This window comes from Nuphar pumila, chromosome 1, assembly GCF_984573655.1.
Source record: "Nuphar pumila chromosome 1, dmNupPumi1.hap1.1, whole genome shotgun sequence".
Lineage (NCBI taxonomy): Eukaryota > Viridiplantae > Streptophyta > Magnoliopsida > Nymphaeales > Nymphaeaceae > Nuphar > Nuphar pumila.
The window spans coordinates 20762809-20788452 of record NC_143249.1 but is presented as its reverse complement, the minus strand read 5'-3'; the positions used below and the strand labels follow the sequence as shown (position 1 = coordinate 20788452).

At 36.3% G+C, this 25644-nt stretch overlaps 2 protein-coding genes across 2 annotated transcripts; both read left to right on the top strand.

Annotated features, from left to right (window-relative positions):
• Nucleotides 1–241: 241 nt before the first annotated feature.
• On the top strand, nucleotides 242–1879 carry LOC149848278 (glutathione S-transferase TCHQD-like). Its single transcript, XM_090010972.1, has 3 exons — nucleotides 242–342; nucleotides 692–1021; nucleotides 1100–1879. Exons 2-3 carry the CDS (start codon nucleotides 813–815, stop codon nucleotides 1689–1691), a joined length of 801 nt encoding a protein of 266 aa, XP_089867098.1. The 5' UTR covers nucleotides 242–342; nucleotides 692–812; the 3' UTR covers nucleotides 1692–1879.
• Nucleotides 1880–2974: 1095 nt separating this feature from the next.
• On the top strand, nucleotides 2975–6743 carry LOC149848277 (ribosomal RNA small subunit methyltransferase, mitochondrial-like). The gene is made up of 2 exons (XM_090010960.1): nucleotides 2975–3540; nucleotides 5237–6743. The coding sequence occupies exons 1-2, from the start codon at nucleotides 3136–3138 to the stop codon at nucleotides 5957–5959; spliced, it is 1128 nt and encodes a 375-aa protein (XP_089867086.1). The 5' UTR covers nucleotides 2975–3135; the 3' UTR covers nucleotides 5960–6743.
• Nucleotides 6744–25644: the final 18901 nt, after the last annotated feature.

The following is a 25644-nucleotide window of genomic DNA, read 5'->3' as shown; positions in this document are numbered from 1 at the left end:
ATTGTGACTAGCACTTTTCTTCCTAGGTGATTTGCTCTTATGGAAAGTGTGTTGTTCAAGTAGGTTTTTGTGCATTCATGGCTCGTGTCACTTTTTTCTTGTTCAAGCTGCTGCTGTTCTTGGATTATTTGTCATAATCCACTGTGAACAAGAGGAAGAAGATGTATGCTGCAGGACGTGCTATGGAGGCCTTTTCTTCAAATTATTCATGGCAGTGAACAATATGAAGAAACGGCCATCAGTCGAGATTATTATGACATGCCCCTCAGTGCTCCTGATCGTTTCTGCAGCATATCAGAATGCTTCAATGTACGCCGCTACATCATCTAACATTATTTGCCTGTAAGGGTACTCCTTTTCATGTGGATGATGAGTGCTGTTATGTGTATATCTTTGGTTTTGCTGGTAATATTGTGTTAAGAAAACGACTTTTGGCATATGACACTTGTTTTGACAAAATGAAGCAGTGGTACATGTATGTTAGATGGGAAATATGATAAGCCATGTCTCAGTTGCATACTTCAGTTAGTTCTAGAGGCTGTGCTCTTTATTTTACAAACGCATTTCTCTATCACTAAAACTGATGGTACATAACTTTTAAATTAGCTCAACTCTATATGCAGAAAAGTCTTTGTTCTGCCAACTGTTAGAATCTGTTCTTAGAATTTGTGCTTGGCACCATCACATGCAGGTTAACCTGAAGATTCTCTCATAATGCTGGGGTTCTTCAGTCAGCTGTTTCCAAGTTCATAATTTCTGCCAGATCCTTCTCATTGAAAAGGTTGTATATAAGCTCAGATGTTGAGGAAATCATGCAGCTATACCACCATCCTTATTCCCTTGACAGCCAGAAGGTAAGGCTTGCATTGGAAGAGAGGGGAATTGACTACATATCATACCATGTCAATCCTTTGAAGGGCAAGAACATGGATTGTTCATTCTTCCGTATGAACCCTACTGCAAAATTGCCAGTCTTCAAGAATGGTGGAACTATCATTCTCAACACGCTCGATATAATCCAGTAATAAAAAAAAATCATAACTCTAGTATTTTGCAGCATTTTTCTTTGAGTAGTATTATATCTCTGAAAGAATTACAGGTATATACAGAGAATCAATATCTCAACCATTGATGGCTCTTCTGCCGCTGTTGATGACAAGTCTATGGAATGGATGCAGAAGATTCAAAGTTGGAACCCTAAGATATTCACCCTCTCCCACGTCCCTGAGAAATACCGCCTCTTTGTGTCCAGTTTCATAAGGAGGGTGGTAATTGCACGGATGGCCGAGTCACCTGATCTGGCCAGCATTTATCGCTTAAGACTTCAATCTGCCTATGAAACAGATGATATTTTAAAGGATCCAGATACTGTGAAGCAGAGTGAGGACCAACTTGTTCGTCTTCTCGATGATGCTGAACAGCAGCTAAGTGAGACACCTTACTTAGCTGGTGAAGAATACTCTGTGGTGGATTCTATGTTCATTCCTGTTCTAGCCCAAATAATGCTTTTACATCTAGAGGACGAATACATAAATTGCAGACCAAAAATTGCAGAGTACTGGAAGGTTGTGAAGGGTAGACCAAGTTACTCAGTGGTTATTGGGAAGTATTTTTCTGGTTGGAGGAAATATAGAACACTACTTGGCACCATCATCACAGTGTGGACAAGGCATATCCTCAAAAGATACTGAGAACAATGGAATTGACAAGCGCGCGAAGCTTGAAATGATTAAAGAAGTTATTGAAGGATATCAGAGAGGAAGGTTTATTCGGATGGAGTGATATATGTTGGTTGTGCAATCACTGAATGAAGCTCTAGTAAGCAGCTATAATTGTAGCATAGCTATAAAATATTCTATAATTTTAACTTCTTTGGGTTTCCCTCCTGCCTGGATAAGCTCGTAGTAGGTGTTCATATTTCATATATTTACACAATTTAAGCAATGGAGATGGGATGCATAATCCATATTAGGTTTTCTCTCTGCCAAGCAATTTCAAGTGGAGTTTGCATCTCAATATCATTCAAGTTTTTCTCCATATGTGCTTTTATGAAAAATATGTGGCATAAGAATGGAATTGGAATTGGATCTGAATCTGGATTTGGTCGTCTTTATGAGAAAATGGATATGGTTCCGGTTCAGGATCGATCTAACCCATTCTCTTCCCTACATGGAACCACTTCACACGTACACCACTTCAAACACAGGCTGCCACCAACTCATTTGATGTGTTTGACCTGGATTTGATCCATCTTTCGAAACTTGTCGAACCATCATCCAATGCATTTTGCATTTAGAAGATGGGGGATCTGGTGCGTGTATGTTGGGATCTGGATCTGAACACGGATCCAGATCTAACTTGAAGTGATATCTTCTGACCTAGTTAAGAAGTACTAGAGGGAGGCCTGCCAATGGGCCAGCCAGACTCGAGACGGACAAATCTCTTCCAAGACTTCCTTTGTTAAGTATGTCCCAGCCCAGGCTGAAACTGACCCATGCATGTCTTGTCACTGAATGAAAGAAAACTTTAGGTTTAACCTGGCTCCTAGCCTAGGGATGCAAACCGATAGATCTGGATCAGCTAAATACATAGGAAAGTCAAAACCGGAGCATGTCCAAAGACTCCAAACAGCCAAAAATCATAAAAATGACATACTAAATATGGTCTGTTTGCATTCTTACTGGCGAGTCAGGGCCCCAAGGGGTTTGGCACAGTGAGAGGGAGCCTTGGCCACTAGGAGCACGGTCAAGGCTCCGTTCCCATCAGCATCACCCTTTGCATTATGGGGAGGCAATGTGACTTCTTGGGTGCAAGGAGTGCGCCACAGTTTTACACCTCTGGGACTAGAGGCGTCAACAGGTCCTATGTAACCCGATATCTGACCTGAATCCTAATCCAATTAGTTGGATTCATTATCCAATTTCGGATTTGGATTCAGTACTAATTTTTCATTAAAATCTGATTAAAACCTGAATCCTACTAAGTGTAAAATCGGAGGAGAGATTTGGATTCTTCTCCCTCTCGCTGCACGGGAGACCCCTCTTTCTCCTTCTCCCTCTGCTTCTTCTCCGAAACTAGAAAACTTGACAATCCAACGTCTCACTGAAGGAGAGGCGGAGGAGAGAATGTGCGGGAATGTTTCCCCTGAGACTGGCGTCATTTTCCGGCGTCGGAGCGAGGCTCCAACGGCTATCTCTGAGATTTATGTCGAAGGGCGGTAGTCGTTCTCTGTTCGCCAGTAAACACCGAAGGGACGCCGGAGAAGGTGAAGGAGGAGGAGGAGAAGGAGAAGGGCGCGTCTATCTGCACAAGAGCAGAGGGCAGCACCTTCTCACCAACCCACGAGTCTTGGACGCCATCGTCAGTAAATCTGGCGTCGGGCATTCCGACACCGTGCTGGAGATCGGCCCCGGTACAGGAAACCTGACGCTCAAGCTCCTCGAAAAGGCCCGCCACGTCGTTGCCGTCGAGATAGATAAGCGAATGGTCGAGGTCCTCCGCACTCGCGTTGCGGATTCCGGGCTAGAGGACCGGATTACGGTAAGAGTGGTTTCATTGTGTTATGTTTTGGTGGTCATGTTTTGGAAATTTGATGTGTGCGTTAAAGTGTTTGACGAAACGCTTCAAGGAAGAGTTAGTGGGTGTTGTATGTTTTTTTGTGGGATTTGCGTGGCCTTCGTTGGTGTTTTTCTTGATCTTGGTTGCAATAGATTGTTGGTTTTTAGGTGTTTGGAAGAGACTCGAGAAAGACTCACATCACGATTTTTTTATCTTTTTATGCTATTGATTGTTTAGTAGCCAAAACGTGAAACTCACTATTTTATGCAATTTGATTGTTTGTTGACAAGAATACATTTTGGGCTCCTTGTTATTGTTTCGAATGGAGTAAGTACTGTAGTTTTTTGACTGATGGAAAGAATAGCATGGCTTCAAAGTGATCCACAAGAAGTGTTTGTTGAAATGACAGGCTGAAGGTACCATTTGTGGATTTTTTTTCAAAGACCCAAGTGGGATCATCTGCGATCTTTATTGTGAAATTTGAAATATATATATATATATATATATATATATATATATATATATATATATATATATATATGATACAGTGCTCCCGGAGTACCTAAGCTTTAGATTGTCAAATTTCTTAAACTTTTTTGTTGATCAGACCCTATAGATATGATCTATAAGCATTATTTAGTAGAAAACAAGTTTTGGATCGTCCGATTATAACATATATGTATATTTTTTAAGACCTTTAAAAATCAACGGCTCACAAAGTATCAAATTTTTATGACTTAAAAAATTCTAGTTTTATGTTAAAAAAACATGATCCAAATCATGATTCCTGTCAAATAAACTATGTTGAGTACATCCATAAGGTTTAATTGAGAAGATACAACTTACAACCATGATTTCTAGTATGTGGGAGTAGGTACTCCCTGAGCACCATAGCATCTCTCTCTCTCTCTCTCTCTCTCTCTCTCTCTCTCTCTATATATATATATATATATATATATATATATATATATATATATATATATATATATATATATATCAGTGAGTTGAAAAGAGCAATATCTTATTGTTCATGTCCTTTTAAGTGAATCTAACCTTACAGTTATGATCTAGATGGTCTGTTTGGTAGGGAACGACTTTGGAATCACCAGAATCTGATGTGTATGCAGGTTTTCCTGGTGATTCAAAAATCAACAGCCGTAAATGCACCAAATTGTTTCAACTAAATAACTGGTTCATGCAGAGTTCTGTTTCATATTCTTCTTTGCAATCTCACAAAAACTAAATAACTTCTTGGAGTCCCTACCCAAGTTTTTCTATTCAAAGAATAGGAAAAGAGAAGGAAAACAAGAAGAAGAATTATTGAAACACCAAGAAGTTTTTGACAATTTATATGATTTGTGAACATTCAAGGAAAAAAAGTAAAAGATTTTTCACCTTTTCTTTTTGGTTTATGAAGAGTTTATATTTGAAATTTGTTATGGAAATGAAGTTAGAAATTTATGCCTGAATGAGTGTGAAAACTAGATCTTCTTGGATAATTTGGAAAGCTGGATGGAGATGCCAATTACATTTGATCTTTTATTGCTGAAGGCATCTAATGATGTATTTCTGGTAAATTTTGAAGAAATTCTTTTTTTTATTGTTCTTCTTTCCTTTTCTGGCATGCTAGCTGCTTATTGAGCGCTTTGTTCAAAATGTTGAGAATACTATATTTCAGGTGATCTGTGGAGATGCATTAAAGACCCAATTTCCACATTTTGACCTTTGTGTTGCCAACATCCCCTACGGCATCTCTTCACCCTTAATTGTGAAGATGTTGTTTGGCACTTGCAACTTCCAGAGTGCCACTCTGCTTCTGCAGAAGGAATTCGCAAAGCGTCTGCTTGCCAATCCAGGGGACCCAGAGTTCAATCGCCTGGCAGTGAATGTAAAGCTGGTGGCTGATGTTCAATTCTTGATGGATGTCAGCAAGAGGGACTTTGTTCCATGCCCAAAAGTTGACTCATCACTTATAATGATCCAACCAAAGCCAGAGGTTCCACCAGTGGACTTGGAAGAGTGGTGGGCATTCATACGCACATGTTTCAACAAAAAGAACAAAACTCTTGGAGCGATATTCAAGCAGAAGAAGAAGGTGATGGAACTTATGATCCGTTCGCAAAGGGTGGTCAGGGAAGGCAGGCACTGTGGAGTTGGAGGGGAGGGTAGAGGGGCTGATGACAATGATAATGATAATATTGACATGCATAATGATGAAGAATTGGAGGAAGATGGTGGCGGTACTAGTAGCAGTACAGAATTGGGTTTGTTCAAAGACAAGATTCTTAGTTTACTGAATGCCATAGGATATGGGGACAATAGGCCTTCAAAGCTTTCCAATCAGCAGTTACTGTCTCTGCTATCTGTATTCAATGAAGCTGGGGTTTATTTCTCTGATTAGTATATGTACTCGTTCTTCATTGAAGCATTTGATTTCTTTGAGGGGACAAGGATTTGCAGAAATAATGTCAGAATACGATAACTGGATTGGCAGAGCTACACTTTCTTAAATCTTAACCCAAGGATTTGCAGAAATGTTTGAGGGGACAAGGATTTGCAGAAATGAGGTCTGAATATGATAACTGGATTGGTAGAGTTACAGTATCTTAAATCTTTACTCAAGGATTTAAAGATATGTTTGAGGGGACAAGGATTTGCGAAAATGTTTGTACCAGACCAGGTTGAAGTTGAACACAAACTTCTCGGGTTTGATCGGATGGGGAGCTATGCTACATTTTGCCATCTAAAAGGATTTGTGGAGATTGTGAAATTAGTAGTCTGGTAGATCAGTGAGCACCATGCTTGGACTAATACGTGATCAATCATAGTTTCTTGTTCATCTTCAATGATGTAAATCATGTTCTCACACCCTGTACGTTTTGGAGCTCATTGTACCATGCTTGGTTTCTTGTTCGTCTTCAATGATGTAAATCATGTTCTCACACCCTGTACCGTTTTGGAGTTCATTGTACCCGTGGTCACCATCTTCCAGATCTTGGTGCTAGAGATGCTCTGTGCTGACACAATCTAGATTCCTGACTTCTTCAGGCCTTTGTGAGTGTAAAATATTTGTATGAGACCAGGTTGACTAGTCTTGTGCCTGCTTTTTATTGTGTAGTAAACAGGAATGTTTTAGGAGTTTCTGTTTTAATGGATGATCTTAATTTTTTATAGAAGTGGTCAAATTGATTTCCGCATCCTTTTCATTATCTTGTTAAAAACTTGATGTCACTCACAAAATCTCTCTCTCTCTCTCTCTCTCTCTCTCTCGCGAGCGTATACAAACATGAGAATTATTACTTTTGTTTAGTAACCAATACTCAAGTTGATTCCACCTAGTTATTGGCATGAAAGGTCTTGCTGCAATTGCATAAATATGATGTATTTTCCTATATGGCACTTCATTGAAAAAGTGAAAATATCAGAATAAATAATAAATTTAAATAAAATTTAAATACTATCAGAAACTTTTGAGATTGTCTTAAGAAAAACTGCTTGTATTATATTTTTGGAAGTAGAACTCTCACCAAATCAACTGCATATTTGGATACATGATATAAATCAAGGAAGACATTTTGTGTAATTGCACTTGTTTTGTCATGTGTACATTCCTTGTCCACATCGTAGGGTGGCAGGGGGGCAAATCACACACTCACACACATATATGCATACATAGATATAAACACACACACATATGTGCAGCCTTTTACATTTTAATTTTATCCAAATTAAGCTACTTTTGGTTCGGGTGGTCTTCTTTTAACAATAACAAATTTCTCATTTATTATTATTATTATTTTTTCATGGGGATGGGGTACTTTCAGTTTAGATTTGTTTACCACAGAAGAATGCTCCATGGGGTGTTCCGTACTAGGCCTTCTTCTATGACACACAAACATACACTTAAAAGCAGCATAAACCAGGGTATTTCATTTATCCTCTTAGAATTATCATTTTATCTGTTTTTAACATGATTGAGTGTCTTCTGTAAGATCAGGCCATTATGGTAATTTTACAGGTCGACGAGGCTTTGGTCAACAAAAGAAAGGTTGGAAATGGGCTTCACAATGACTGGTTGTCCTCTCTTCATTTTGACTGTAGGAAAGTTTTTTTTTTTCGACAGAGAGCTGGGTTAGGCAGACGCAGACCCCTACCAGTTATACAACCATACCATTGGGATTCGAATTTGCAACGTCCCAACACAAGGTGACGTGCACTGACTGCTCCTGCCAGACAACGGAGCCCCCTTTGGTGACTGTAGGAAAGTTGATCTGATCCTCCTATGCAACCCAGCTGCACGAGAGCAACATGTCAAAACAGTGCCTCTGGGAGTTTTTTTTTAAATTACAGAAGTAAAGGTCACAGATGTTCCCACTTGGGTCTTCGAAAAAAATCACAAATAGTAATTTCATCAAACACTTCGTTTTGGTATCTTTGAAGCCTTACCATTCTTTCCATCAGTAAAAAAACTACAGTACTCGCTCCATTCAAAACAATAACAAGCTTAGCCCAAAATGTATTCTCCTCAACAAACAATCAAATTGCATAAAATAGTGATTTTCATGTTTTGGCTACTAAACAATCAATAGCATAAAAAGATAAAAAATCGTGATGTGAGTCTTCCTCATATCTCCTCCAAACACCCAAAAACCAACGATCTCTTGCAACCAAGATCAAGAAAAACACCATTAAAGGTCTCTCCAATCCCAAAAAAAGCATGCAAAACCCACCAACTCTTCACTGGAGCGTTTTGTCAAACACTTTAATGCACACACACCAATTTTCCAAAACACGACCACCAAAACGTAACACAATGAAACCCCTCGTACCGCAATCCAGTCCTCTAGCTCGGAATCCACAATGTGAGTGCAGAGGATCTTCACCATCCTCTTTTCGATCTCGACGGCGACGACGTGGCGGTCCTTCTCGAGGAGCTTGAGCGTTAGGTTTTCAGTGTCGGGGCCGATCTCCAGCACTGTGTTGGAGGGCCCGACGCCAAATTTCTTGACGATGGCGTCCAGGACTCATGGGTTGCTGAGAAGGTACTGCCCTCTGCTCTTGTGCAGATAGACGTGCCCCTCTCCCTCTTCTTCGATTTCCGGCAAACGGAAAACGACGACCACCCTTCGGCATAGGTCTCAAAGATAGCCGTTGGAGCCCCGCTCTGACACCGGAAAATGACGCCAGCCTCCGGAGAAACATTCCCGCTCATTCTCTCCTCCGCCTCTCCTTCAGTGAGACGTTGGATTGTCTAGTTTTCTGGTTTGGGAGAGAGAGAGGTCTCCTATGCAGTGACGACGGTTGCAGCGAGAGGGAGAGGAGAAAGAGAGGGGAGAGCCCGCATGTTTTCGTTAAAAAGGACTTTTAAATACTATCATTGGTGGCCGTTAGATCTAAATGAGATCTAACGGTTAGCAAGTGTGCATTTTGTGTAGGCCCTGTTTGGGAACCCGTGTTGGAGATAGTTGCAAGGAGTCGGGGAAGCACAACTACTGGATTTCAAGGGAAATGAATTTTGGAGGAGTTGGGACCTCTTTTGTTGGAAGCATAAAGGATTCAGGCTTCAACTAGTCCTGATTCCTTGCCATGTTTGGGAACCGGTAAAATAGTATTTGAGTGGATGAACCAACGAGGTAGAAGGCACAATAAATAGAACATTATCGTAGTAAAATGTTGTGAAAATTTTGAAACATCTAATTTTTAAGGGAGTCACTGGAATCCTTGTGAATTCAGTAATCGCAAATTCCTTCTCTTTCTAAGGGAAGTTCAAATGTGTATTTCGAAGGAGTTGGAGTCGGCTGATACACATTCGTAAATCTCACCTCCCTCCAACTCCTTCTTCCAAACACCAACCAAATCCTTATCTTCAGTGCCACGCCAAATAACTGTCTTTGGTTACCTCCCAACTCCGGTGACGTGCTCCCAAACAAAGCCTCTCTCTCTCTCTCTCTCTCTCTCTCTCTCTCTCTCTCTCTCTCTCTCTCTCTCTCTCTCTCTCTCCCAGTTGGATTGATTCTTGAGAGTGCCCAGTTTGTTTTTTCAATGATCTTGTTATTGTCCGTTAACTTGGTCATCAAATGCTTTCTTTCCTTGTCAGCAAATGGTAATCGATCATTTACAATTATTTCAGTTTAGAATCTTTTTGATCCATCGGATTTAGGTTTGCCCTTTCCTTTTAAGAATGACTTATGTGATAGGTGGCTTATTGACGATGGGATTGCTGAAGTGGCTGGGAAGAATTTTCTTCTCTAGTGTTGATGGCAGAGTGCATTTGAGTTGCGTCTCTGATCCTTTGTTTGTAAATTGACTGGTTGATGACATTGGTGATTCTTAGATTCTTGGAAATGTGTTTCATGTAAACTAGCAATGATGAGGAGCAATTATATTATGTATGAGGAGAGTCTTGGGATGTTGAGATTTTTGTTTTGGGGGCTGACTCCACTGCCTCCTTTTTACATTGGACAGAGATCATTATGAGTAAGGGATTAGTGGTTCTTATTTCAATACGCTTTGAATTATGCTTGATGGTTATTTCATTGAAGATATTACGTTTATTTATTTTATTACATATATATTCAGATTATGTCATTATATTTATCTGGTGGTTAATTTATGTGGTGGTTACTTTTCTTTTCTGTATGGTCAAATAGAATCTTAGGGTTTTAATCTCATTTCTTATTTTTAATGTTTTAAAACATTTTAAATTTTAAAAGGTTCTTTTAGTTTGAAAATATTTGAAACATTTTCCTATATTATGAGACACTGTAATATGACGTCTTAGATCCTTTTGTTACATGTTAAGATACACTTGACACACACATGGGTTGGATAACCATGGCAACTGTGATGTAGGTTCTACCCAAGCTGCTGCAAATACCATGCAGATGATATTGGAAGGAGAAGTTTTGGTTGCCATAGGTGGTCCTTAAGAACATTGCCTTGCATTTTCTTGTGACTGGGAAATTTTCTACAGGCTTATACTACATACACGCATGTGTTCCTCTCCATGGGCTTTCAAAAAAAAAGATCTAAAAAATCATAGTGAAGGAAATGTAATGAGTTGAACCATGGGTGTAATTGGCGATCAGTTATGCAGGTTTAGTGATCAATGGTTGATCAGATCATAGCACTTGCACATAAGGGGTGAAGCTTCAATTGTTTGGCTTGAACAGGAATGAGTTGTTCACTGCTTCTTAACAATTATTTTTATGTGAACACTCTCGACCAGCACTTGCTCCTCAGCTTATACTATGTGATCTTTTAATATATGTTCTGCTTAAAAAAAGGAAAGAAAATCTCGTGATTGTTATACAGTCTACGAGTTCAGCCATTTAGCAATTATATGGTTACATTGGCGGTTGTTTTTGGTTTTCTTGTTTACTTGTACCATTTTCTTTTCCACCTTGCATGAATTAATCTTCTGGTTGCCAAGTGTAATGAGATATTGCGGAAATATAAAGAGTGCATACAATCACTTACAACAATGAATAAAAGAGACAATATCACAAGTCCACAAAGGGACAATACAAGCATAAGCCTTTAAGAAGGCAACAATATAAAAAGCCTCTTATTGAGAAGAGAGAAAGCTCTCAAGAATGAAGAATATACAAGGGATTCACCCCTATTTATACAAAAAGGAGAGGAGCAAAGGGGTGGCCAAAAGGCCTCAAAAGGAGAGCCAAAAGGGGGCTCCCATAGAGTCGTTGGGGGCTCCAACGACTCTAAGGTTGGAGCCCCTTTAGGTCCTCAAATAAAATAAAAAAAGAATTTAAAAAAATAAAAAATAAAATTACATTTATTCAAAAAAGAAAAATAGTTGTTTTCTAAAACAACTATGTGAAATTACAAAAATACCCCTATCAGGTATTGATGTAATATACAGTATATATATATATATATATATATATATATATATATATATATATATATATATATATATATATATATATATATATATATATATTAGATACATTTTAACACCCCCCCTCAAACTTTACGGGGAAATGACGGAAAGTTTGCCAAGAAGAAACATGAAGCGAGGAGCCGAAAGAGCTTTAGTGAAGAAGTCCGTCAACTGATATTCTGAAGTGACATATGGAAGAGCAATAGTTCCTCGTAAGAATTCATCACGAACATAGTGGCAATCAATTTCGATATGTTTTGTACGCTCATGAAAAGTATGATTGCTCGCAATATAGATGACACTCTTGTTGTCGCAACATAGTTTTGAGGCTTCGGTAATATCAACTCCCATGTCTTTAAGCAGACTGCGAAGCCATACAAGTTCCATTGTCGTGGTTGTCATAGCCTGATACTCAGTTTCAGTGGATGATAGTGAAACTTTCTGTTGCTTCTTGCATCGCCAGGCAATCAAAGAGTCCCTTAAAAAGACACAAAACCAGTAGTTGAGACTCGATCATTGGGATTACCTCCCCAATCTGCATTAGTATAAGCAAGAAGATTCAAGGAAGAAGAGGAGGATAGAAATAGCCCTTTATTGATGGTATTCCGAATGTAGCGGTTGATTCGGAGAACAACACTCATATGCACAGTTGTAGGAGCATGCTGAAATTGGCTAACTGAGTGAACCGCATGAGTGATATCTGGTCTGGTAATGGTTAAATAGGTAAGAGACCCAATGAGTTGTTTGTAAGGTGTAGGATCTTCCAGAAGAACCCCATCCTCCAACCGCAATTTGGCATTAATAACTTCGGGAGTCTCTACTTTCTTATCATCAGAAATCCCAGACTTAGAACATATATCTGCAACAAGCTTCATCTGTGACAAAATATATCCTCTAGGAGAATATGCAACCTCAATTCCAAGAAAATGTCTGAGAAAACCTAAGTCAGACATATCAAAATTATCTTTTAACATATTTTTAACATTAATAATACCACTTTGATCATTCCCAGTGATAATCATATCATCAACATAAAGCAACAAAATTACGATACTAGAACCTGCATGTTTAACAAAAAGAGCAGTGTCAGTATAACAAGAGTGAAATCCTAACTTTATCATGATATCACTGAAACGACCATACCAAGCCTTAGGAGCTTGTTTAAGACCATACAATGCCTTCAAAAGCCGAAGTGTTTGACCTTGCTTAATATTTATTCCGGGTGGCGGATCCATATAAACTTCTTTACTTAAACTTCCATTTAAAAAAGCATTTTTTACGTCAAGTTGATAAATAGGCCATTTTTGGTTGATGCGACAGCTATTAAGGTCCTGACACTAGTCATTCGAGCTACGGGAGTGAATGTTTCTTCGTAATCAATGCCATATTCTTGGGAGTATCCCTTAGCAACTAATCTAGCTTTATATCGTTCTAAAGAGCCATCGCTTTTAGTTTTAACTTTGAAGACCCAGCGACAACCAATAGGTTTTTTGTGTGAGGGTAGATTAACTATTTCCCAAGTATTGGCCTTTTTTAAAGCATTTAGTTTAACTTGCATTGCTTCAACCCAATGAGGTATAGATTTAGCTTGATTATAGTGGGCCGGTTCAAAGTAAGAATGTAGGGTTATTAAACATGCCCGATAGTTGGAAGTTAATGAATCATAGGATACAAACCTATTTGGGGGTATTGATATTCTAGAAGAATGCCTAACTTGTGGTTCCTTAGTGGATTCAAAAATTTGAGAGTATTTTTCGAGGGCACTAATAGGATTTTCTTGATTTCTTCTTGAGTAAACATTTATATTGGTATCACTATCATGAACATTTATATTTGAATCACTATCATTTGAGGGTGTTATGTCAAGAGGGGATACCTCACGAGTATCGTCTATGTTTTAAAGAAAATATTTTTGTATGTCATCAATAAGATCATATAAGAATATATAATCAATTTCATTTGTTTCTTCTATTTTATCAAAACCGTTTTCTTCTTCTAGAAATGTTACATCTTTTGAAACATATAGTTTATCATTCTTAAAATCATAACATCTATACCCTTTTTTATTTTCACCATATCCTAGAAAAACACATTCAATTGCTTTTGGAGATAACTTATCCCTCTTATGTAATAAGACAAAACATTTGCAACCAAAAATACGAAGACGGTTGAAATTGGGTGAAAATTTAAAGAGTTTTTCATAGGGAGAAGCATTTTTTAACTTAGAAGAGGGCATTCTATTGATTAGATAGGTTGAGGTTAGAACGGCTTCGGCCCAAAACTTCTTTGGAATATTTCTAGAAACAAGGTTCTAGCGGTTTCTATAATGTGCCTATGTTTCCTTTCCGCTAGGCCATTTTGTTGGGGAGTCCTAGGACATGACTTTTGATGGCAAATGTCATTTTGGGTTAAATAGTTTTGGAATTCGTGAGATAAGTATTCACCACCAGAATCGGATCTTAAAATAGATATGTTACTTTGAAATTGATTTTGAACTTTTTTATGAAAATCTTTAAAGAAAATAAATACTTCCGACTTATGACTAAGGAAATAAATTCAAATATACCGAGTAAAGTCATCAATAAACGTAACATAATATGAATAGCCCCCTTTAGACATAACCGGAGAAGGCCCCCAGACATCCGAATGCACCAATTCAAAAGGCCTTGATGAAAGAAAAGTTCTAGTTGGAAATGGAATAGACTTCATTTTTCCAAAAATGCAATCTTTGCAATTAATTTCTTTTTCCTTACAAAATTTGTTTCCAAAAGGAAATAGATACATTTTGGAATAACTTGGATAACCAAGTCTTTTATGCCAAGTTTTCATGTTTTTTTCTTGGACATAAGAACAAAAATAGTTTGTAGGGAGATCAAGATGGTCCATATAATAGAGGTCTCCCTTTCTATGGCCTTGCCCAATTCGCTTCCCGGACCGGAGATCCTGCACAAAGCAACCATTAGATGAGAAAGATATTTCACATCCATGGTCGACAATTTGAGAAACCGAAAATAGGTTTAAATTTAGTTTTGGAACAACTCTTACTTTTGGAACACAAAAATTTTGTGAATCTTTAAAAGAGCCAATACTTGAAATTTTTAAAAAAGTTCCATCGGCCGTAGAGACACAAGAGTCCTTTGAATTGGTGCAAACATCAATAAGTGCATTTTTACGAGGGGTCATATGAAAAGAAGCTCCGGAGTCAAGGATCCAAGAATACGTACCGGGTGATGATGTTGAAGCAATAGTCGCACCCGATGTGGAGGAAGAAACTTTTAGCATTTATTGGAGAGCCATAGATATTTGTCCAAGAGTTTCTTTGATGTCATTGTTCTTCCCTTCATCTTCTTTGGTGGTGGTTTCTTCAAGAGAGGCCACTTTAGGCTTGAAGGTTCCAATAAGCTTTGGACAAGCGGGTCTAATGTGACCCGGCTCATTGCAATAATGACAAACAATCATTTTTCTTCCTCCACTATAGTTTCCTTGTTTTCCAAAATGAGGAGGCTTATAGGTTCTAACATTGTTACCCGGTTTTGATACGGCAAGGACTTCATCAACATGCTTACTCATGCCAAGCCTTGTCTCCTCTTGAGTGATTTCGGCAATAGCATCCTCAATAGGAGGAAAAATAGATCTATGGAGAAGTGAAGATCTCACTTACTCAAATTCGGGACGTAGCCCCAAAAGAAATTGAAACAATCGCTCTTGTTCCATTTGTTTTTGCCTTAAATCAATATCTTCCATAGAAACCCATTTTGGCTCCAAGAGAGTCAATTCATCTCATAGTGGGTTTAGGGCACTATAATAGTCTTGAATGCTAGAATCACCTTGCTTGGTGGTTCTAATCTTTTCTTGCAAGATCCTTTTGGGTATACATACCCTTCATAAATGACCAAGCCTCATTGGCTCTACGAAATTTAGCTATATTAGCACATACCTTAAGCTCAACATTGTTCATAAACCACGTAAGGATTTTTGCGTGATTGCTTTCCCAATCTTCCACTTTTTTTTGATGATTTTCAATGGCCTTGAGGCGAGCATCTTCTTCAAGAGCCTTTTCTTGACCTTCTTCTTCCTTCGTGAGCATAAGCTTAGGTTCCGGAACGGTACCCATGACAAAACCCCAAAGCTTCTTTCCTTTGAGATTATTTTTCATTGCCGATGCCCACATCATATAATTCTTTCCATTGAGCTTGAAAGATAGGTCAATCTTTGTCTCCATGATGTTGCCAAGAAGTGAGAAGATATCCACTAAATATGAAATACACGAACCACACCTTTCCTTCAAGAATCGAGTGACTCTGATACCATGTAATGAGATATTGCGAAAATATAAAGAGTGCATACAAGCACTTACAACAATGAATAAAAGAGACAATATCACAAGTCCACAAAGGGACAATACAAGCACAAGCCTTTAAGAAGGCAACAATATAAAAAGCCTCTTATTGATAAGAGAGAAAGCTCTCAAGAATGAAGAATATACAAGGGGTTCACCCCTATTTATAGGGAAACGAGAGGAGCAAAGGGGTGGCCAAAAGGCCTCAAAAGGAGAGCCAAAAGGGGGCTCCCATAGAGTCGTTGGGAGCCCCCAACGGTCACATTTGTGACCGTTGGGGGCTCCAACGACTCTAAGGTTGGAGCCCCTTTAGGTCCTCAAATAAAATAAAAAAAGAATTTAAAAAATAAAAAATAAAATTACATTTATTCAAAAAAGAAAAATAGTTGTTTTCTAAAACAACTATGTGAAATTACAAAAATACCCCTATCGGGTATTGATGTAATATACAGTATATATATATATATTATATATATATATATATATATATATAAATATTAGATACATTTTAACACCAAGGCCATTGGATAGCTCTTTGTTGTCAGCATGTGAATGTGTATATCTCATTTGTGACTTCCACAATAATTTGAAGATGCAAGTCGGTCACATTTTCTAATAAGATGACATCCACTCTAGATGTCTATAGCTTCTTTTCTTCAGGTAATGGTTAGAATTTTCTGCATATATCTTGCTTCCTATATCTGTATCAAACAGATCTGATTCTACCAAATGATGGTATTTCTCACGTTTTGCATCTTCTTGTAAGTGTGACATGCCGAGGTTTCTTGAGTTTGATTAAAGATAATCTAAGCATTATAATCCTATCTTTCTTTTTACTTGTTCATAGCTCTTATAAGAAGATCTTGCATTAAAGACGTTCAAGTCTGATTCTACCAAATGATGGTATTTCTCACGTTTTGCATCTTCTTGTAAGTGTGACATGCCGAGGTTTCTTGAGTTTGATTAAAGATAATCTAAGCATTATAATCCTATCTTTCTTTTTACTTGTTCATAGCTCTTATAAGAAGATCTTGCATTAAAGACGTTCAAGTCTGATTCTACCAAATGATGGTATTTCTCACGTTTTGCATCTTCTTGTAAGTGTGACATGCCGAGGTTTCTTGAGTTTGATTAAAGATAATCTAAGCATTATAATCCTATCTTTCTTTTTACTTGTTCATAGCTCTTATAAGAAGATCTTGCATTAAAGACGTTCAAGTCACATAAAAGAAATGTGTGGTGGTTAAAAACTATGTCACTTGGGTGCGGGTGCGAAACGGGTGCGGAGCAATTTCAAAAATTTTGGACACGGGGACACGGCTATATATATATATATATATATATATAATTTTATTTTAAATATAAAAAATGATTTTTTTTAGTTTTTATACGTCTTTTGCCCTAAAAAATAGACAAAATAGACTCGGTCAAAGTTGACCGAGTCCAAAATGTGGATGGACTCGGCCCCAGTGCGTTGACCGTGTCCGCCCCATGTCCAAAGCTGCACCCGTGTCGGGGCGTGTCGACGCGGGTGCGTTGACCTTATAGCCGAGTCCGTGTGACTTAGGTTAAAAAGGCTTGGAGATGCACTAACAATTGTTGTTGTTGCAGGTAGGCTTGTGTACACAGATTGTACACTGAAAGCTTGTGAATATTTCATGACTACAGAGTTTCTGTTCTTTTCATATTTTCTGTTCTTTGTGTCTTGAAAAATCATTGATGACAATGAGTTATATTTATTTGTGCTTTATTGGAAGTTGCCAAATTGTATACAGTTATTCAATTGGTCCAGAAGGAATGTTGAGTTTATGGTTTTGTAGTTTTTAAAAAATGTTATAGCACTCATCTGTTGGATGACTTGGATTTTTCTCCATTATATTTTTTTGTTGAGAGCATGGTTTTCATCTCATATCTGAAGAGTTCTATGAGCTGATGATGGCCAAATATGAGACTGGAAAATGCAAAGACATTCTCTATGAACTAACCAGGTTCATGTTTTTATCACCAAAGTGGTTGCTTGCCTTGTATTCTTCTTTCCCTTTTGTTTGTAGTTCTTAACAAATTTACCTGTAGCTAAACAAAGTAGTTTTTTAGTAATTTTTCACATGATAGAGTAAGTTATGAATTTTTAACCCTTGTGCTCATATCTCCACTAAGAGACTGATTCTAGATGGTAAGAATCACTTAACCATGAAATATCCATAACAGGCATTCATTGAGTTATTTAAAGTGCCAGAACTACTTATTTGATTGTCAGATCATAACTTTAAAACTTTTGGCATTTGATTCAATGTTGCAATTTACAGTTGCCGGTTACCGATTGGTTTTTATAGGAATTGTTTTTATCTGCTTTTCAAAGCAAGTTACTCAGCGTTCGATCTCCATGTAAGTCTTCTCATGACTTCTCAATTCTCATGGTTAGCTTCGGGAGAAGTTGCCACATGAGTATGAAAACATAACATCAAATCCTACAAAATCCATCTTATTCAGTAGATGTGTTTTTATCAGTTTAGTGCTTTCTCATAAATAAATGTGCATTACTTGCAGAGACAATTTTGATTTTGTCAGTAGCTTCTTTTAATGTAAAGAAAAGGGGAAAACTTAATTGGTTGGACATTTATCTAAAGTTGTGTGCATATAAAAGGAAAAATTGCCTGTATTTTGCACAATTTATAGAGCATTGATTACTCCAGAAATGCCTTAGTTTATTTCAATGACAAATATGTTCAAATCTTCATTCTTTTTTAGACTTGATGTTTTCCACCTGCTATTTAGATATAGAAGGTGAAGGATTGTTTGCCTTGTCTCCATGCTCTATTTGTCCCTACTCTTTTTATTGGTCATTCATGTTATCCAAGCTACCTAATCAATCTTCTTATGCACATATACCTCGCGCAGATGTGTGCATGCATGCACAGAGCTGTCTTTGTGTTGGGATGATGTTGCCCTATTAAAAGGTGGTTACATATCCTAGTTGGATATTTTTTGGCATTGACACCAAAAAGACAAATAACCTATAGTATGTTTCCTTAGGTTTTTTCCATTTCTGCTTAGCTTAGTTTATGTGGGCTGTCTGAATCCCCATTCTTTATTATTGTCTTAAACATAATATGGCACAATGACTGTTCTCTGATGTTGTCATTGGAGTTATCAATCATCTTCTCTCTTGATGTGTGACATTTTTGAATCCCATGGATTAAACTTATAATGTAAGAGGATGAAATGGTCAATCAGTCTGGATCAACCATAGGGATGTTTCGAAGGAAATAGGGTTAGCATGATGAGGAAGAAAGCAAATGAGATGCAGACACGCGAGTCAAATATTGCTTCAAATTTTTTTCTATAACTAAATTCACTATTGGAAGCTACTGAAATTTGTCCCTTCTATATACAACAAAACCTATATGAAAACACCAATATAATTTTACTAGAAGAAATAAAAATGTGAATACGCACTACATTTGTCCATGATTAGTGAAAGGAATTTAAATTTGGAAGGCAGCTTTTGAAAAGGAGTAATTAGCATAACCCAATGAAGGTTGCATCTGTCTGGCCAGTATTAGGCTTTTCAGCTGTAAATGCCACTTTATTATACTGCCATTTTTTATGCTGATTACCTCTAGAGTCTAGAGCTTGTTACTATATGATTGGCTGTAGGACTGGAAGAGATCTTTGACAAATCATTAGTTTCCAGTATAGGCATACTGAGTTATCAGCTTTGGAAGATGGATTCTATTTCATGATCCAAACGAGCAATCTTTGCCATGAAACCCACTTGTTTGAGGCTGTCCACATGCCAATGATCATCTGGTGGTGCATGTACGCACATATTTTCCAGTTGCTAAAAAGTGCTTGTGTCCCTACATTTGTTTTTCTTCCCTGGATATATCTTGAAGACCAATGCCGGGCTAAATGGTTGTTTGCTACGTCAGCTTCCATGAGTCTCTTTTTAGTTAAGACATGCATGCCATTTTAAATAAAGCAGAATAGTATGGTTTAGGTAGCTGCTCTTATGCAGCAAACACTCTCAATTACTGAATATACTGGACTTCTTAATTCTTTTGGGGAATCTTCAATGTGCAAGAGTATTAATCTTTCTTTGCAGTTGCATGGCATGCCACTTTGCATGATCTTGTTGAAACTTACTGCAACTGTGTTCCTTTTCTCCTTTTTCTTCATGTCTTTACACTTACTATTGATTAAATGAAAAAAAGAGGTCTTTCGGGAGATAGTTCTCATGAAACTATGAGATATGATTCATGAATTATCATTTACATTGCCCTTTATGCTTTGTTTTGTGAACTTTTTTTTAGCTTTAGCATGTCTCTAAAGGATTTCGCTGAAGTGAAAATAATCTTCATTTGGGATGAATTGAGAATTTAAGGTTATATATGATATTGCTTGTATATTTATTGCTAAGACTACGTTTCTTTTTGCCAATCTAGTGGTTTGTTACTGTTGAACCCATGTACGACACTTTGAACAAAATTTGGGAGGACAAATTGTACTGCAAATATTTTGTCATTTTCATGACAAATTGCAGAGAGATTTTGTTGAATATGTAACTAGTAAGAACTCTTCCAATTGCCTGACTTTCTAAACATTCCATATGAGCAAGACAGATCAGTGATGGCTTGAGCATGTCATATTTTTAAATTTTAACAAACATGCTTATATGGGACTGTTCCTCTGACAAAGTTCATGGCCTTCCTCAAATCTATAGTTATGTTGACATTAATTTGGCAGCAAACTCTGTAAGAGTTATCAATAATTGGCACTTTGATACTATTGTTTGATGTTCACAAATGAATGTCCTGCTAGAATGTTTCTTCTAACCATGTAAGTGTTTTTTGAGTAATATACTGCACCATGATAGAAATCCGGCTGGAGTTTCTATTTCGAGGATTATTATATTTGTGAATGATTCTCATTTGATCTCACTGAAGAACTTATATTGTTATTTTCTTTGAAAAATTGCATCAATGTATCATGAAGCAGGGTGAGGTCATGTTAATTTTGCTCTCTTTGCTAGGATATGTCATGGAATGTTAGAGTTAAATGTTTTGAAGCTTTTTCATGTTATTTCAGGCAGTTGCTACGAGATATATACCAGGGCCAAGCTGAATAAGGCAGCTCGTGAGCAAGCACAAACTAATTGTGATTGATCATAAGAACCCATTTTTCCTGTCAAGCTTCTGGTGTCTGCTGCTGGATTGGCAATAATGCTTGCGTGCTATTTACAGTGGCTTTTGTTGGTTCATATAGGCAGACCAGACTTCTGTTTACAGACTTGTTTGAATGAAGTTACATGTAGTTTTTAATGCCTCTGGATTTTCTCTGTACTGCCTCAATACAGTTGGTGAAACTAAGAAAACCTTTCCGCCATAGCAAAGTTGAGTTCCTCAAACAGTCAAACTGAAGCTTGCTTCAATTTTCTTCAAAGCCTTATGAGGAGTCAAAGATATGAAGTTGGCAGTGTTTGAAAGGAGTTTGAATGAAGGGCGCTTGTAATCTTGCATGCTTGCAGACCTTTTCGTCACTGTGTTACCTCACTGATATCTTTTGTGCCTTGTTTTTATCCTTTTTTCTTTTACCAAGAACTGATAATACAAGTAGCCAAAATAGAGCTATCTCTTTCTCTCTCTCACTATCTCACTCTTATCAAGAGATGCCAAGGAATGAGGCCAAGAGGATGCTATCCATGCCACAAGAGACATGGGCACCATAAAGATATGAGATGAATAAACAAATTTGCATGCCTAGATGGGAGGTGGATCTTTTGGATTGGATTCTAATGGACTCAGACCAGTTTTAACTTGGATCTACTTTGGATTCGGAATGAATTCAAGCTTTCCAATCTTGAAAACTTGTATTCAGCCTTTTCTTTCCAGCTGGCCCGGAATGAACATCGATCCAGATTAAAACACATTTTTCCAATAAAAAATGGATCAAGACCCACCCACCGTCTGGTCCAACTAGTTTTCACCACTATTTCTCAGCCATTTGTATTGGAACACTGCCTAAACTAAATTTCTAGATTTCTTCGTGTCATGCACACGGCACCATTTGAAAGTGCAAAAGATGTAAGAAAAGTGATACAACATGAAAAAACCCGAATGGTTTTTTTTACCCTTCCAAACGAGAGTTTTTCTAAAAAGTACACTTCTTTATAATAAACATTCCTCTATGAAGGGAGTTAGAAGAATGTTTACTACCAAGAGAAAATGCTTAGGTCCGCTCTCCATCACTCATCTCATCACATCTTACCAATCACCACCACCACCACCACCCATCATCACCCAGCTCTCGGAAAACTGCCCTCCCATGATTTTTTACCATCCATCTCACCGCTACCATCTGACTCCTGAAAATTTGTATTGAAAAAGCTCTACCACCACCCATCATCACCCACCTCTCGAAAAACATCCTCCCCACGAAGATTTTTCGCCATCCATCTCACCACTACCACTCATCATCACCCACAAACCGAAAAGCTATGCCGGAAAAGCTACACCGCAACCACCACCACCTCTCATGATGATTTTTCACTACCGCCGTACATCTAACAACCACCCACCATCTCCCACCTCCCATAAAACTATCATCTCTACCCTCCATCACCACCCACCTCTCGAAAAAAAGTGTTCTAGAAGCTCCACCACCAACACCAAGTAAAATTTTTCTCATGCTATGCAAACAAGTGAAAAAAAAACATTTTCAAAAAATTATCATATCAAAACTTCTCACATGCAAATATTTCTTTTACTATGCGAGCTTTCTCACTTTTAAACGTGCACACACACCTTTCTTACTTTCAAACATGCACACACACACACAGAGAGAGAGAGAGAGAGAGAGAGAGAGAGAGACCAGTTTCACAAAGGCCCCAATAAAGTCCCACGGCCAACCTTAACTATGGGTTTGAATAGGTTGGATCTAATTGGACCTCCAGCAATTTAATTCTTTTATTATGGTCTGTCAAATGACATAAATATCTAATTTGGAGTTTATTTTAGCATATTTATGAATGATGTTTGTTATGATTTAGGATTTTGATTTGGTATTTTTATATTGACATGAACGAATAGTTTATAGTTCTAGTTTTTTTTTTGTGTTTTTTGAATTATCTTTAAGCATGAATCTTTGAATATTGTGTGATTTGATTTTGGTTAGAATATTAGGCCTCTTTATTAATTAACATAAAAAAATTTATATTTGTTATAATTGAGGTTTTGATTTGGTTTTTTTAAACGACATAATATTTTGTTATGGTTTTAAGGTTTTCCTATGTTTTTTTTAAAATTACCATAAGACATGAGCCATGAATATTGGTTTATCTGATTTTGGTTAGAATATTAGGGTTTTCCTATCAATTAACATAAATGCATAATTTATGATGTTTGTAGTTAGAGTTAGGTTTTTTAAAATTACATAAATGTTTAGTTTATAAATTTAGGGTTTTTTGTGTTTTTTAAACTACCATTTTGCATGAATATGTGAATATTATGCAAATTTATTTTGATTAAAATATTAAGAGCTTTCATTAACTAGCATAAATTTATAATTACGATGTTTGCATGAATTAGGGTTCCGATTATGACTTTTTAAAATAACATAAAATTTAATTATTATTTTAGAGTATTGTTATGTTTTTAAAAATTACCATTAGGCATGAATCCATGAATATTATGTGATTTTGTTTTGATTAAAACAATAGGGATTTTTTATCAATTAACATAAATGTATAATATATGATGTTTGTAGGAATTAAGATTTTGATTTGTTTTTTTATAATGACATGAGTATTTAATTGTGTTCTCGGTTTTGTTTGCATTTTTTCCAATTACTACTAGGCATGAATCCATGAATATTGCTTAATTTGCTTGTCTAGAAAAAAATCAAATATATTTAAATCACAAAAATCTGAGTTATTGTAAGAAACCACAAAAAAATATAATAACTATAAAAATATAATAGTAACATAATATTTAAAAAAGTTATATTTTGATACTTGCCCATCACAATCACAAAATCCTGCTCTAGCCAAAGAAAACCTTGGATTTTTTTTTAAATAGCAAACATATTTAAAATTCAAAAAATTACAAGAAAATACATAAAAATTAGAAAAACACAATAATTGTACAATAATATAAATATTCACAATAACAATGATATAAAGATGATAACATAACATCAAACCAATACATTTTCTTAAATAAAATGACCATATTGTATGACAAGAAATGATGTGTTTCTTGAAATGTCCTACAATGATGTTCAAATTCATAAATTTCTAACAGAAAAATGACTTTTTTACTATTCACACAAACAAAGTTTCTCCATATATGCAAACTTCTTCTGAAATATCAAAATATGTGAACTTTTTCAAACACATTTGTGAATGTCATTCTTCTTGTGCTCTTTCTACAATTTTATTAAAATGAGTCTTACAGATTTTTTAAACATTCACGACCATGAGTTGCAAAGGTCACCAAAATGTGCATACCTTTTTTAATTAAATACTCTCACATTTGCGAATATCCTGACCTTCACACGTGAATGCCCTCACACACATTTGCAAGCATCCTCTTGCCTTTGTCTCTTATGCGTTTTTAGTAAAGGAGTTCACACATTTTTTGAACCTTTGCAACTCATGGTTGAAAATGTCGTATTATATTTGTGAACGTCAAGACATATCAGGCAAATGACCTAATGTTTAGTGTTTGCAAAAGTATAGCTAAAGCCTTTAGCAATGCTTCAAAAGTTTTGCTAAAGACTTTAAGAAAAAAAACATATAATTAGAAGAAAAAAATAAATATTTATGAGACAATTCACATATTATCATATTTGGGTGGAATTGAAACATAGACATTAGATATAAATATAAAATTTTGGAAACCATGAAAATTGCAAATCTCGTATTCTAAACCGATTACCTGATTTAACAAAGTTATGTTTTTAGTCAAGAACAATATCAACTATATTTAAATCACACAAATATTTGAGTTATTGTGAGAACATATATATATATATATATATATATATATATGTATTTGCATTAGTAACATAATATGTAAAAAAACAAGTTATATTTTGAAAACATGGTGCTTTTCAAATGCACTTACATAGTCACAATCACAAAATCCCGTTATAGCAAAGGAAAGTCTTTGAATAAATTAAAATGTAACATTTTTTCTTGAAAAATAGCAAACATATTTAAATTTAAAACATATGTAAGAAAATATATAAATATTAGAAAAATTGATACAATAGATTGCACTTACTAGTTACAAGGCTATAATTTAGTTGGAATCTAAAGATACAACTTGTTTTGATGCAATCCAGCATCCTAGATGCGTTTAGCATGGTCAATCTAGCGAAACCCCCCTAAAGGGCTTGCTAAAGCCAATTGTAGATATAATTGGAAGAAAAGTTAACTCCACACGATTATATGACAATTAATTATGTTTTTGGGTGTTTTTAATGTGCAATTATCTATAGTATAATTTATATTATTCTTTATATTCATGCTCTTTTATCGTATTATTATTAATTATTTTCATTCATATAATCAGGTAAGTTAAAAAACAAATTACTAACAAGTTATTAAAAATTAAACCTATTAATATTGATAAATAAAAATCCATAATGTTACTATTTACTGTATTTGTAGATTTTTATATTGCATATATGTATTAATGTTAATTTGAAATATATTGCTATTTGCTTGTATTGAATATTTTAACTCTCATTAACGTTAGAATGGATAAATTGTTAAATATTTTAACTACTATTAGATATTATCAATGTTAAATATTTGAACTATTATTAATGTTATGATGAT

What these genes read in the sequence shown, in the direction of transcription:
- LOC149848278 (XM_090010972.1), top strand. Translation starts at nt 813, where the DNA reads ATGCAGCTATACCACCATCCTTATTCCCTTGACAGCCAGAAGGTAAGG. An exon ending in AACACGCTCGATATAATCCA is followed by an intron (nt 1,022 to 1,099) that starts GTAATAAAAAAA and finishes AAAGAATTACAG; the next exon opens with GTATATACAGAGAATCAATA.
- LOC149848277 (XM_090010960.1), top strand. Translation starts at nt 3,136, where the DNA reads ATGTTTCCCCTGAGACTGGCGTCATTTTCCGGCGTCGGAGCGAGGCTC. An exon ending in GGCTAGAGGACCGGATTACG is followed by an intron (nt 3,541 to 5,236) that starts GTAAGAGTGGTT and finishes ACTATATTTCAG; the next exon opens with GTGATCTGTGGAGATGCATT.